Here is a 13960-nt window from a genome sequence, read left to right on the forward strand (position 1 = left end):
GTGATTCAACACAGTGTTGAGATATCTGTAGAAATGCTTGTGAGAATCTTGTGTGGCACCGCCCCGTCAATCACACCCTCAGATACGCACACGTGTGGTCACAGCAGGGTTGTCTTCCCAGAGAGCAGCATGTTAGAAGTCGTCGTGTGTGTGTGGTGTGCATGAAGGCATCCTGTTCTTGGTATGTGTGTCTGTATTAATCTTCTCCATTTGTCTATGTGTTTGTTGGGGGTGGTGTCATTATGGCTGAGAGAAGGCTGTTGGTATAAAGGAAGCACCACCCAAACACACATTCACGCACTGTGCTAAGCAGCACACACACACACACACACACACACACACAGTCGGACAGAGACTCAGCGGTCGGGTGGGGGGGGGTCTTTGACGTCATAACCTGGCGTGCAGGTTGACGATGATGCCGTCTTCAGGCAGGTCTTTGACAGGCAGGTCGCTCACGTCCCCTCCTCCATGGTCGGTGCTCTCACAGCTACTTTGAGGCGACTCAGGAGGAGGCTGGTACAGGATGCTGGCCAACAGGAAAAAGATTGTCCCCATGACCTAAAAAAAAAAAAGAACAGGACAGATGATCGTAGTGAAGAGGGAGAGTTAAAAAAAGAGTCACTTTTTCATATCAAAGGACTCGTTTAACAATGTAGGAAATACATATTTTCTTGTAGAGATCGATACCACTCTCGTGTCTGTACTTGAAAGCCAGAGCCCTCAGGCCATTAGCTTAGCATAAAGCATAACGACTGTAGCTAGGAATAAAGTAAAGAAAAACACCTGCCAGCACCTCCAGTTGTATTTTGTGTGAAAGTAAACCCATTCAGCAGTGTAACACGTTGTGTACCGTTTGTTTAATTTGGACACAAACTGAAGTGTCCAAACTAAGCTAATTACATTTAAACATGCACATCAAAGGCAGAGTGACCAAACTATGTTTTTACATTTTTTAAGTGAAGCAGAGATATCTTTCCTCACAAGCATACATTTTCAACAAAGAGATTGAAAGTGCGACTACAGTAAAAGGCCTGCTACTGAGTGTGTTAGTATTACCTTATAGATGATACCAGCTACTAGTGTGTACTGGCTCATGGCTGAGTTGTGATAGAGGTAGCAGGAGCCCTGCTCACCACACTTATCCTGCCACAGTAAGCAGGAGATGTCAATCACCCAGCCGAAAGCGATGGGCCCCGGAATACCACCTGTGGGGAAACAGCAGCCGACGTTGGACAACATCTACATTTAGCAAATGGGTCGTGATTCAGAGGTTGAAAGAAGAAAAATAACTTGATGCAAGAACACAGTGGGCCTACCGTACCGAGTGTGCGCACCACAATCCACTGGATGCCGAGTCCAAAGGACCTCTGGCTGTCTGGCACACACCTACACGACACACAGTTGGTCAGACATGAAGGCCAGATGGATCTCACACTTCATTACGATACAAGTTCATCCTTTTTTCAGCTCCTTTTGCTGCATTTGCTTTAACTGCAGTTTGCCCCGATAGCACTATAGTGATCTGTTCGGACTGCCATCTAGTGGGCCACGGAGGTACTGTCAAACGGTTCGATTTAGAAAACATATTTTTGGGGGCGAGTTATGCCCATTGGCAAGGCAGCTATGTATTTCTCAAGGCAGTTACCAGCTGTTCACGTGTAATGAAAACACTTAACAACAAGTAGTCCAATGTGACATTGTTTACCTGAGTGTGGCAGTGAGTGCTGGGATGCTACAGAGGAAGGTGAAGGAGATGATGATGAAGAGGAAGGAGAGGAAGGCTGGCATGTGGTGGCAGGTGCTGCCACACTTCCCTGTTAGAGCAAAGCCCTCCTCGCCCCAGGACACATTTCCCGCCACACAGCTGCATCCAGAGTACACCTGAAAACACACATATTGTTCATTAGTTCACAGACAGAAACAGTAACTCTTGTGCATCACTAGGGGCCTTTTGGCTGTGTTAATGCTCATGGCATACGTTTTGGCAATGGTGTAAGTTTTCAACCGTAGCTCCTGTATTAAGTCTGTAATAATCTGTAAAGCTGACACGCTTAGATATGTCAACCATTGAAGACCATCAGAACTTTTGATTCCACAGCCATTACAGCATTACATCATTGTCGTTTTATATCAGGCTTTCAGTCTAGAGCCCTGGCTTCAAAATACAGAAGTAACTTTTACTATTGTCTACCAGATTTTCTCATGTTTGGCCTTTGGGGGCCTAAGAGGATCATAACTCTATCTTAAAATAATGACATTGTTGACTAAATGCAACAGCGATATTATACAAAGTACTAAAGGACATTAAAAGAATATACATCAAATCATATTTTCTTAATTCAGAGCTATTCAACTGTCCAACTAAACCGCTTTACTAACGTTGTTGCTTCTAAATTAGTAAAAAAAAGTTGAGGTGAGGTTAAGTGTGCATTGTAAACTGTGTGATGGTTTAGAGAATTTAAATAAATACTGAAAGGAACAATGTTAAAATTCTTAAATATCACAAAATGATTTTATTATATTATCCTACACAGTTTCGGTGGAACAAAATGCTCTTGTCTTTACAATAATGTGGATTTATCATTTTGAAAAAAAAGTTTCTTTGTTTGAAGTACATTTTATTTTTCATGGAAATGCTTCAGAGGAGGCCTGTCATGCAAACGAGTGCCTCTGCTGCAGACTTTAGCACTCTCAGTTTATACTAACACTGACGATGTGAATAACTATAACTGCAGTGAATTCATTTGAATGTGTTGTTGCTTGTTAGCACCTTAGGCTGGGAAGTTAAAACATATCTCGAGGAGCAGAGGAAAGTGATTTTGTTCTGCAGGAGGGGGAGGCTTCAGCATCAGGGAGGAAATACTGGGAGGCAATGCTGTCCCCTGTATTTACAGACTCACAGCTTTGTGCTCTCAAGGGCTTGACCAAAGAAATGATCAGTGGACTAACACTCATAAGATTGTGTTGTCTAATCCGTGAGTTGATTTCATATTCTCAACAAAGAATCACACAAAATCTTGGGATAACCAGAGATGTGCACATAGGTTAGTTGGAAATAAGTCATTGAGCATGAAAAACGCATAAAACATGACTAATCGACCAATGAACAAGACCAAAACCACTGATCAGTCAATGAATCTACTGAGAGGGTTGCAGCATGAGAGCAGTACCTGTTTGCCCGTGGACTGCTCGGTGTGGTTGATGGAGCTGCAGCCAGCGTAGCAGGGGGAGTAATACATCACTCCGTCTGCCCCGCACACCGGGTTGTACAGCTCTCTGACACAACCACAGCCTGCATTACAGCCCACTGTCAGGTCCTCCTCCAAAGAAGCGCTGCAGACATGAGGGACAGAGGGAGGGAGGGACAGAGGGAGGGAGGGACAGAGGGAGGGAGGAAGGGAGGGAGGGAGGGACAGAGGAAGGGAGGAAGGGAGGGACAGAGGAAGGGAGGAAGGGAGGAACAGAGGGAGGGAGGGACAGAGGAAGGGAGGGACAGAGGGAGGGAGGGAGGGAGGGAGGGACAGAGGAAGGGAGGGACAGAGGGAGGGAGGGACAGAGGGAGGGAGGGACAGAGGAAGGGAGGGACAGAGGGAGGGAGGGACAGAGGGAGGGAGGGAGGGAGGGACAGAGGAAGGGAGGAAGGGAGGAACAGAGGGAGGGAGGGACAGAGGGAGGGAGGGAGGGACAGAGGGAGGGAGGGAGGGACAGAGGGAGGGACAGAGGAAGGGAGGAAGGGAGGAACAGAGGGAGGGAGGGAGGGAGGGACAGAGGAAGGGAGGGACAGAGGGAGGGAGGGACAGAGGGAGGGAGGGACAGAGGAAGGGAGGGACAAAGAGAGGGAGGGACAGAGGAAGGGAGGGAGGAACAGAGGAAGGGAGGGACAGAGGGAGGGAGGGAGGGAGGGAGGGACAGAGGAAGGGAGGGACAGAGGGAGGGAGGGAAGGAGGGACAGAGGGAGGGAGGGACAGAGGAAGGGAGGAAGGGAGGGACAGAGGAAGGGAGGAAGGGAGGGACAGAGGAAGGGAGGGACAGAGGGAGGGAGGAACAGAGGAAGGGAGGGCCAGAGGAAGGGAGGGACAGAGGAAGGGAGGGAGGGAGGGAGGGACAGAGGAAGGGAGGGACAGAGGGAGGGAGGGAGGGACAGAGGAAGGGAGGAAGGGAGGAACATAGGGAGGGAGGGACAGAGGGAGGGAGGGACAGAGGAAGGGAGGGACAGAGGGAGGGAGGGAGGGACAGAGGGAGGGAGGAAGGGAGGGACAGAGGAAGGGAGGAAGGGAGGAACAGAGGGAGGGAGGGAGGGAGGGAGGGACAGAGGAAGGGAGGGACAGAGGGAGGGAGGGACAGAGGGAGGGAGGGACAGAGGAAGGGAGGGACAAAGGGAGGGAGGGACAGAGGAAGGGAGGGAGGAACAGAGGAAGGGAGGGACAGAGGGAGGGAGGGAGGGACAGAGGAAGGGAGGGACAGAGGGAGGGAGGGAGGGAGGGACAGAGGGAGGGAGGGACAGAGGAAGGGAGGAAGGGAGGGACAGAGGAAGGGAGGAAGGGAGGAAGGGAGGGACAGAGGAAGGGAGGGACAGAGGGAGGGAGGGAGAGACAGAGGGAGGGAGGAACAGAGGAAGGGAGGGCCAGAGGAAGGGAGGGACAGAGGAAGGGAGGGAGGGAGGGACAGAGGAAGGGAGGAAGGGAGGGACAGAGGAAGGGAGGGACAGAGGAAGGGAGGGACAGAGGGAGGGAGGGACAGAGGAAGGGAGGGACAGAGGGAGGGAGGGGCAGGTGTGTGGAGAAAGGGCAAAGAAGGAGGTCATTAGATTCAAAAAATGTGCTACCTCATACTTTGTGATAACAAGCAGTTTCCTAAGTCACCACTACAAGTCCTCATGATGGTAATACTCTGAAGTACATCAAGACAGTGCTGAATAAGCCAGGCTATACTCGTACAATGTCCGACGCTTTACCCACGAGAAGCAATGCACCGTAATTATTTTATGTCCCACAAAATTCATTGGTATGTAATCCCAGTTATCGTAAACCAGGAAGTGTAAACCTCTGACAGTTTGTAAACAATGCTAACATACGTAAGTGTGGGCACACAAATTGGCCACGGAAGTCAGGCAAAGTGAAATAGCTTGTCAAGCTATGCAAGGCCATTTAACCGCCAAAGAATATATTAGCAAGTGACACACAATAACTACCGATATATTCATGTATTTGGCAGAGAAAACCCAGCGTGTGACGTTACACCAGCGAGAAATTGTGCACAAGTCACCGGATGCAAAATTGACTCGTGTTCTTGAATATTCTGAAAATGCATGAAAAGAAAATCAGGGATGACTTTTCGTAAAATATCATACTTATGAGGATACATTTGAAAAATCACATGACAAAGCTGCACAAGCTGCCCTGTATCTCAATCAACATTGTTAAATGACATCTATTCTACATCATTGGTCTAACTGAGTCGAAAAACCATTCAGTAAATGTGAATGTTTCGTGCTTGTAATGGCTTAACCACGTTCTTTACACTTGAAGATTGTGATCCAAACAATCCGAAGAAAATTCAAATGTTTAATGTTTCCTGAAGTGAAATGTTTCTTTGTACAGCTAGGCACCTCCCGTTAAGTTCTATTTAACTAGTAATCTTAAAGGAACTTCCTTTGCAGAGCAACATCACATATCAATGAATTAAAATCAATCTAAAGTCAGAATCACAAATTCCATGGCCCTGATTAATAATCAGATACTAACCGCTAATATTACCGCTTCTTTCAAGGAAAGAAAGAAATATTTATGGATTAAATTCATCTACAATCCCACTTAAAATTAAACAAGAAGTGACGAACAAATCAGCTGGGACCAATCACTAAAATATGCTTCACATTAATAAAAATTACATTTATAAAATGTACTTTTATAAAAGGTAAGCTACCGTTAATGCTTATGCTAACACAACATTGTAGACGTTACTCACAGATTGTTGGAATGACCACAAGAACTATTGCTGCCTCAATTTCCCCCAGATATTAAAGTAATATTACTGCATCTTTTCCGAAACAATAACCTAAACTAATACACATTTTAGTCAAAATAAAAACATTAAAATAACTCAACATTGGGAGCCAACATAAACACTGCCCACCTGTTCCTCCGGCGCCGCTCGCTTGGCTTGTCGTACAGGTCTTTGTACTGGTCCAGTTGCTGTTCCTCCATCAGACTGTACTGGTATGACGCCGTGACACCGGCCATGGGCACGTTGGGGCAGTGGATGAGGAAGATGAAGATGGTGAGCAGACTGACCATCGCACACATCATGCAGAAACGGATGATGCCTCGACAGCGCAGATTCAATCTCTTCACGATGTAGCCGCCCAGGAAGGTGCCACCGCCGCCGGCTGGTACCACCATGTATCCTGGGGGGGGGGGGGGCAGCAGACATAGGCATGCAATCAGGCTGCAGTTCCACTATTCAACCAAAAATCTCTATTTGCAGACATGAAGTATCATAATCTTTCACGTTAGTTGTAACATGTACTGAGTCGAGCCCATAGAGGATTAACTCTTTTCATTGTGGACACTGCATTGGCTTTTCTGCACCTCCAGACTCCAGGAGATTGCCACGCTTTGGCCAGTTAGAGATAAATTCATTGTTTGAGTGGAGATTTGGAAATGTTTCGATCATATGACTCTAAAACAATACAGCCGCCATGCAACTTTTAGAAATATATCCAAATCCTTCCGCTTGCGCTTTTTCTGAGCCTAACCTCAAACTATTGCTGTCTAAACAAAACCAAGTAGTGTTTGTTGCGTAAATAAACAAAGTTTAATTTCAAAAGAGACCATTATGCATGTAACCAGCGGAAACCGTACGTTCCCTGTGAACACAGGCGTTGATTTTGAAAAGACGAATGCATGTAACGAGCGGAAACTGACACGCCATCCATGACATGACATGACATGACACTCCATGACATGACATGACATGACACTCCATGACATGACATGACACTCCATGACATGTCATGACATGACACTCCATGACATGTCCAAAACTTAGACGAGAGCGTCATAGTTCAAAGTAGTAGGGCCTCTGATCAAGCCTCGATATTTGACAATTTTGGGGAGTGAGGAAGTGTTGTAAATTCAGTGAAAGTGCACAAGACACTTCTTCTCAACAGGAAAAAAAAAGTCACTAGCTTACTCCTGCTAGTGTTTACTTCACCAAAAACTCACAGTTGAATGATGCATTTCAATGATAAAATATGCCTATTTCTGGTGTCAATTTATAAATGTATTGCAGAGGAGGGACTGGCGAATATAAGGCCAATGAGAATAAAGTGTTGAATTATACATATTTAATGTCTCCAACATCTGTCTGTCTTGGCCACTTTTTTTTTATTTCTCACTGGGTTGAGATGGCTTTAAAACAGATTTTGATCAGTCATTTGGGTTTGCTCTGGACTTTGCATCATGTGTTGTATGATTTAACCCCACTCACCAAACCATGTGGCAGCCTCTGAAGCACTGAGACTGAACTGTGACTCCAAGAACTTTGGACCGAAGGTGGACATGCCAGTGATGAGGGTGGCCTCCGTAGCCCCAGCCAAGCACAGGAACAGGAAGGGGGGATTCTTCAAGAGGAGCAGCACAGACCTGGAGGGAGAAAGACGGAGCAGAGAGTAAGTGTGCGCGACTAACGGAATAAACCTCAGCTTCCTTTTTAATTTAATCAGGCCGCTCGAATCCCACCAGCCTGGAGACGTTCTTACAGATGAACACTGCACTGGATCTAAAGACGCATCGTCATGTTGCATAACATGATCCTCGCCTCACTGTGTGTACGTTATCCCAGTGCTACAGTGGTGACATCCTGTGGGCTGCTGCTGCGTTCACAGTTGTGAACTTGAAAAGAGGCAGGGCTGTCACTCATCTGTCAAAGTCCGTAACATGCATGTCTAACTATAGAACTCTGGAATGTGATGTTTATTTCCTCGATGTTATAATCTCTTGATTAACCTCTTGAAGGATTGATGATTCAAAACAGTTGAGGATGTGTGCAGCTATCATGACCAACACAATGTCATGATAACGAACAGGACATTTTCTGACTTCATAAATAAAGCAACTTGCTGTAATCCAGTTACTCCTACAGCGGAATACACTCGCGTATCCTGAATGGGTGACATATTCGACAATATCGGTACGGAACAACTGATCAACTGTACAATTAACCCAAATAGTGAATGCCATAACTAGAGGAAGTAAAAAGTGCAATTTTGATCAATTGTGATTTTTCCTGTGAATATTGCATCAATGATGAGTTGTCCTGTTATGTTAGGAACTTTTGATACAAGCCTCTGTTTGTATTAAGTAGTCTTTGTTATTATTATTTTTTAAATCCTACATACTTAATAGGCTTCTCTTTGAGAAATAGTTTTCTTCTCCCTGGTGCTTGGCCATTGTTCTCGTAGCGCTTTGATTGTTTCGGCGGCTGTTTAACAGAGGCCCTGATGCTGTATGTATGCTGTATAGTGTGTACATGTTCCCAGATTGTCTGTACTGTATCCAGAACACTTTTCTACTGTCCTCTTCAGTAGGTGCATTACCTTGGCATGTCTTTGACTGATTTGCCAAACTGAGGGTCGGAGGCTGTGGTCTGGCTTCCGTCCTTGAGCTGGTGGGCCTCAGACACCCGCATGGCAATGTACTCCTGAGAGCCTGCAGGAGGAGGCAGAGGATGTGAGACTGAGTGACATTTGCCACTCCCACTACCAGTGTCTACTTTAAGCTATGAATGAATGCTCTTTTGCTTCTTTACTGCAAGACCAAATAGTGTGTATGTGTGTGTGTGCAGTGGACAGGAGTGGTACCCGGGAGCTGTCGTGGGTAGCCCAGGATGGGGAATGCTACCAGTAGAGCTGCTGCTCCTCCTGCCAGGAAGCCGATCCACCAAGCCCCGACCCACAGAGGGTTCTCTGGAGTCATCTCTGTACTGTGGCAACACACACACACACACACACACACACACATTGTGTGAATGACTTGACATTCACTGATACATCGACCTTTAAATGCTAGTCCACTTAGGGCTGGGTAATATGCCCAAAATCTTATATTACGATATAGGTCATTTCATATGTCGATAACAATACATTTTTTGGTCGTTCAATAAATAAATAGGCTTTACCATGTGATTGTTTCATAGAGAATATTTTTGTAGTCTCCTGTGTAAATTAAATATTTGACAAATAAAAAGTATGGAATATTTTCTCATTTGAATATGAACTTAGTGTAAAATGAACCATGTTAATTATGTGGGGAAAAAATGAATCAATATTTCCAGCTGTACACTGACTATGTTAACATGCATCAAGTCTGCTCTATTATATATTGTTCTACATATACTCTATTCATTCATGGGTGTTCTAGTCTATTGTTATTGATTCTGCCATCCACAGCAGACTCACGTCAGGTGGACCTCGGTGTAAATGTTGAGGAAGTATCCCCCCAGCAGGTAGCCTGCTGCTGGACCCACAATGGCCGCTGTGTAGAAGATCCCTGGAGAGAGAGAGAGAGAGACCACAGACTCAGAACCAGACCATGGGTGTGTCAGTATACGGTGACAGTCTACTTCCTGTTTCCGGTTAAAAGGGCCCCATTGTTCTTTATTGGGCTCTGTGTCCCCAAAGATAGAGTTCCATGAGGAAGAAAAGAGAGTTTGATGTCAAAGACTGTTTGTGTTTGTCCTTTTAGTTTTGAGCACAGTGTTGAGTGGGTCACACTGTGCTCTGCTGCTATTTGAAATGGGCCTAGTGACGTTTAGTACTACTGATGTCCTGAGTGGATGCTGAATGGTGAAGATGGGAAGAAAAGACGGAAACGGTCAAAATGACAGGGCTGGCGCTTGATCTCTGTTAATGGCAACACAATAATGAATACCATGAACAACATGTTGTGACAGAGTGTGTGTGACTGCACAGAGGGCACATTTGGTTATTTCTATGTGTGTTAAAAGTTGGCTCTGTGATTGTCCTCTGGATGGGTACTCCTAATTTGAATCATTGTATAGTGTCATTTAGCAACACGTAATTGTCTTATTTGATCGTAGAGGGAAAGTGTCACAGCAGTTGTGCCCATTTAACTAATTCACAACATTAAACACTTTGAATGAAGAATGAAGAAGGAAAGAGTGGGATGCAACCAGTGTTGTTGCAGTTAGATTACAGGTCTATGATTCAACTCGTACTTTGTGACAGATGTTTTGGCGTTTGTCTGCTCATGGTCGAACAAATATGTACGTTCACATGCATGCAAACAACAGACGTCTGCAACGGACATGCAGTCGTTATGAAGAGATGCAGGTGGGAATTTTTCCAAGCCCTGCTTGATATGTGTTCTGCTTATGCAACGCAGTTGAAGCACATTCAAAGCAATTAACAATCAGAGACAGAAGTCGGTGCACTTCACAGTCCAGCTGCCACAATATTAGCTGAGATTACCGAAACCGGCAGCTGGTAAAATGAGTCGGCTTATTAGAATGCATCGACAGAGTTGTATGATGCAATGCTTTAGTTGTGTTCCCTTTATGCTGCTCACATAAAGAGTCACAATCAACCCAGGACACATCGCTGCATCCCGAAACTTCCCACCATCAAACTTTACTAAGAATGTTTATCTAAAAGTGCAAAACGAATAGAGCACAGATGACTTCATTCATTCTCTGTAGGGGTACGTTTACCGACTGGCACTTATAGGTATAAATGGCCTGTTTTTCTTTTTTAATCTGTTTTTTTTTTTATAATTCTAAATAATTTGCTGTGCTACATAACACACTTTTAGGAAAAGTCACCGACTGGGGGACTTGGATATTTCATTAAAACAAAGAAAATGTTGCTCGTTGCCATTGTACCAAACACATTCACATACTGATCTTCTTCTTTGCATATACTGACACTTGTTAAGGTACTATACATTTAAGATGTTGGCTCTTGGGATTTAAAAAAGACATTCTTCTGAATAATAACTATGGTCCAAACAAATCAATTTGTCAGTCACATTATGAGAAAGAAGGAAACGAACAAAGGGCTGAGCAAACAAACACACAACAGGCAAAGAAAAAAGTGACCAATTGGGAAGAGATGATCATTAATATGATCACTGTTAGGGAGTGATCGCTACTTCAAACGATGCAAAACCAAGCAGGAACATGCTGTACAAAATGATTTACTCACCAATATAAACAGGCGCATAGTTGGACTTGACATTCTCATCCAGGTACGTGACCCCTAACGTGTAGAGAGGCGTGGCCCCCACGCCGTGGAGGAACTGGCCCAGCATGAACACAAAACGATAGCTGGACAATCCTCCACCCTCCGTGTCCTGGCACGGGGTGGTACGGTTGCCGGAGCACATAACCGTCCGCTCGCTCAGACTGACCTGGTAAGGGGGCGTGGTAAAGTGAGGCAGGGCAAACACCAGCGAACCAATAGCCATGATCAGCACCCCCCATCCCAGCCAGCGGGGCTTGTGTCCTGTCCCGCCGAAGTAGCTGACGAAAGCCAGGCAGACGCAGGCGGCGATGTCGTAGGAGCTGGCGATGAGGCCGGCCTGGTAACTGCGCAGGTCGAAGCGCCTCTCAATTGACGTGACCACTGTGTTAATGAAGCCGTTGATTATCATCCCCTGGAGGAAAGAGGCCACACAAAGGAAGAACAGCACCCATCGAGGAGTGTTGAAAGCTTGGATAGCTTTGGGCGCCAGGGCCCCCCAGCCACACCGTTGATCCGAGTCAGTGGAGATCAGCTTTAACCCCATTGGGGTCCCTGCACAAGGTTGTGTTTCCGCCACGTACAGCTGCCCCGGGAGCGTGGAAGCCCCGGTGAAGATGTGGGGCCGAACAGGGCCATCAGCTCCGGGGCTGCCAGTGCTTCTGGGGCCTAAGCCTAGTGGGCTGCCTGTCTGGGAGTCTGGGGGGCTGGGGGTGTCCAGAGAGGGGCCCCCGCTGAGAGGGCAGTCCTGAAGGTCGAGGAGCTCCTGCTTGGAGCTGAAGGAGGCATCGGCATTTAGCAAGACGGGCATCTCCCCTCTGAGGGGCAGTAGGGGGGTCGACGTGGGAGGTCTTCGAACGGGGGAGGCAGAGAACGATGTTTAAAATGTAGGAACACAGCAAAGTGAATCAACTGAGCTCAAGGTGAATGCTTCGTGGTCAGGATCTCTGCCAGGCCCTGAGATGATCTATTCTTGGCTCGTATCACTTGCTCGATGTGTCCACAGTGCTCTCCAGGTGCTCTGGTTTACCTATCCGTACAAGGTTGTGCCGGCTGTAAAGACTTCATGCTGACGTTGAGTGATGGCATCCTATGAAGAGCAAAGAGAGACATAGGGAGAAAGATTGCATCAGTGAACCAATCGGTTTTAATAAGGCAGTAAAGTTTTTAATGTTTGCATGAATGGATGACACAGAAATCTGACACAGCTGAGAAAATACATCACCAAGTAAAAATGCTTCCACGCCTATATTTGTGTTTCCCTTCAAGAACAATGTCATCCTCACATCAAGATAAGAGTATAACCGTTTGATACAAATGTGTTTTCTTTTACTTTTTTTGCCACATATGGATGCCAGGCCAAGCAAACACACACAGACGCACACTGACATGGGAATGAAATCCTTCCTGCACAATGCAGCTGAGTGAGTGGACTCTATAATATAATAGGTGAATAGAATGGACATTTTGTATCGAGACAAAACAAAGGTAGCAGGCAAAGCAGCCACTTTGTCTACCTCGAAAAGTTAGCGCATTTATTTACTTTCGGTAATCTCAACAGTCTTTGTGAATGTTTGCCCCACATAACCTGACCTTTACAGTCCATTTGAGTTTACTACTGTGCACGATGCCCTCTAAGAATTTCGATAACTTAAAGGAGAAGTATAAAAAAGGAACAAAAGGGAAATAATTGAAAATCTGTGACACTCCAACAACTCTTAAAACAGCACATGAATTCAAATTCATCACAAACACAAAGCTCTAACTATACAGCAATGTATCGGGTTATAACTATGCTCTATTTAGCTTCCTACCTCCATTCCAGCTCGTGGTAATCAACCGGTCTGGTAAGATAAAATTAAACAGTAAGAAAAAGACGGAGTGGAAGAGACAGGGCAACGTAAATATGAGAAGACGTGAGAGTGGTATCCATGCTAGGTCCTAAGCCCGTCTCTCAAAGCCTCTTATAGTCCAGCGCTAAGAGGCAGCACGTAAGTACATTCCCCCCCCCACACACCTGACAGATAGCTGCACTGTCCTTACTGGTGCTTCTGTCGAATACAATTTCGAATACAACCAGTAATTTCAAAACGCACACAAGACCACAAAAGACAATTGGCAAAGATGATTGATCAGGATCAGTCTGGGGCCTCTTAGTTCCTCTTGTTGGGTTCTTCTTTTGTGCATATTTCATAATCACAAAGATTCATCGAAGAGTAATCTAAGGGTTAAGCAACCTAAAGGTCTTCTTCTGTGGTGTGCTACAGGTTGCATCAGGCACCTGAGGAACTCACTGGTCTAGGCTTCTATTCGGGTGTTGCAAACTGTTTGTGATCCATTTTTTCTCTATATTTGTATCCAAATAGATATGCTTTGAATCGATTTGAATAAACAAGTTAAAAAGCTTAATTATTTTCTACGGCTCCATTTTTTCATCTTGATCGGGACAAAGAACCAAGAGAGATTCTACGGGGTACCACTCAGCCCCTGAGGTAAGCTGAAGAACTGCTCACACTACGGCACACACCGGGTCACACACCGGGTCACAGGCAATAGGGAAGTAGGAGAGACCTGACGACAGTGTGAAAAGATTTAAACCAGTGGATCACAGAGTAGGAACATACTAATTATTCTTGTTCCCCCGATTGTGCTGTCCGAGCACTATACTATATCAAAGCCAAAGTGTAGGGTTAGAGGGTG

At 45.7% G+C, this 13960-nt stretch overlaps 1 protein-coding gene across 1 annotated transcript; it reads right to left on the reverse strand.

Annotated features, from left to right (window-relative positions):
- Positions 1–217: 217 nt before the first annotated feature.
- Positions 218–12071, reverse strand: slco4a1 (solute carrier organic anion transporter family, member 4A1; the record flags this gene model as incomplete). Its single annotated transcript, XM_079273360.1, has 11 exons — positions 218–558; positions 1057–1205; positions 1322–1386; positions 1706–1881; positions 3171–3333; positions 6136–6406; positions 7492–7646; positions 8600–8711; positions 8864–8985; positions 9461–9551; positions 11225–12071. 11 exons carry the CDS (start codon positions 12069–12071, stop codon positions 388–390), a joined length of 2322 nt encoding a protein of 773 aa, XP_079129486.1. The 3' UTR covers positions 218–387.
- Positions 12072–13960: the final 1889 nt, after the last annotated feature.

This window comes from Melanostigma gelatinosum, assembly GCF_949748355.1.
Source record: "Melanostigma gelatinosum genome assembly, chromosome: 8".
In the NCBI taxonomy this organism is placed as follows: Eukaryota; Metazoa; Chordata; class Actinopteri; order Perciformes; family Zoarcidae; genus Melanostigma; species Melanostigma gelatinosum.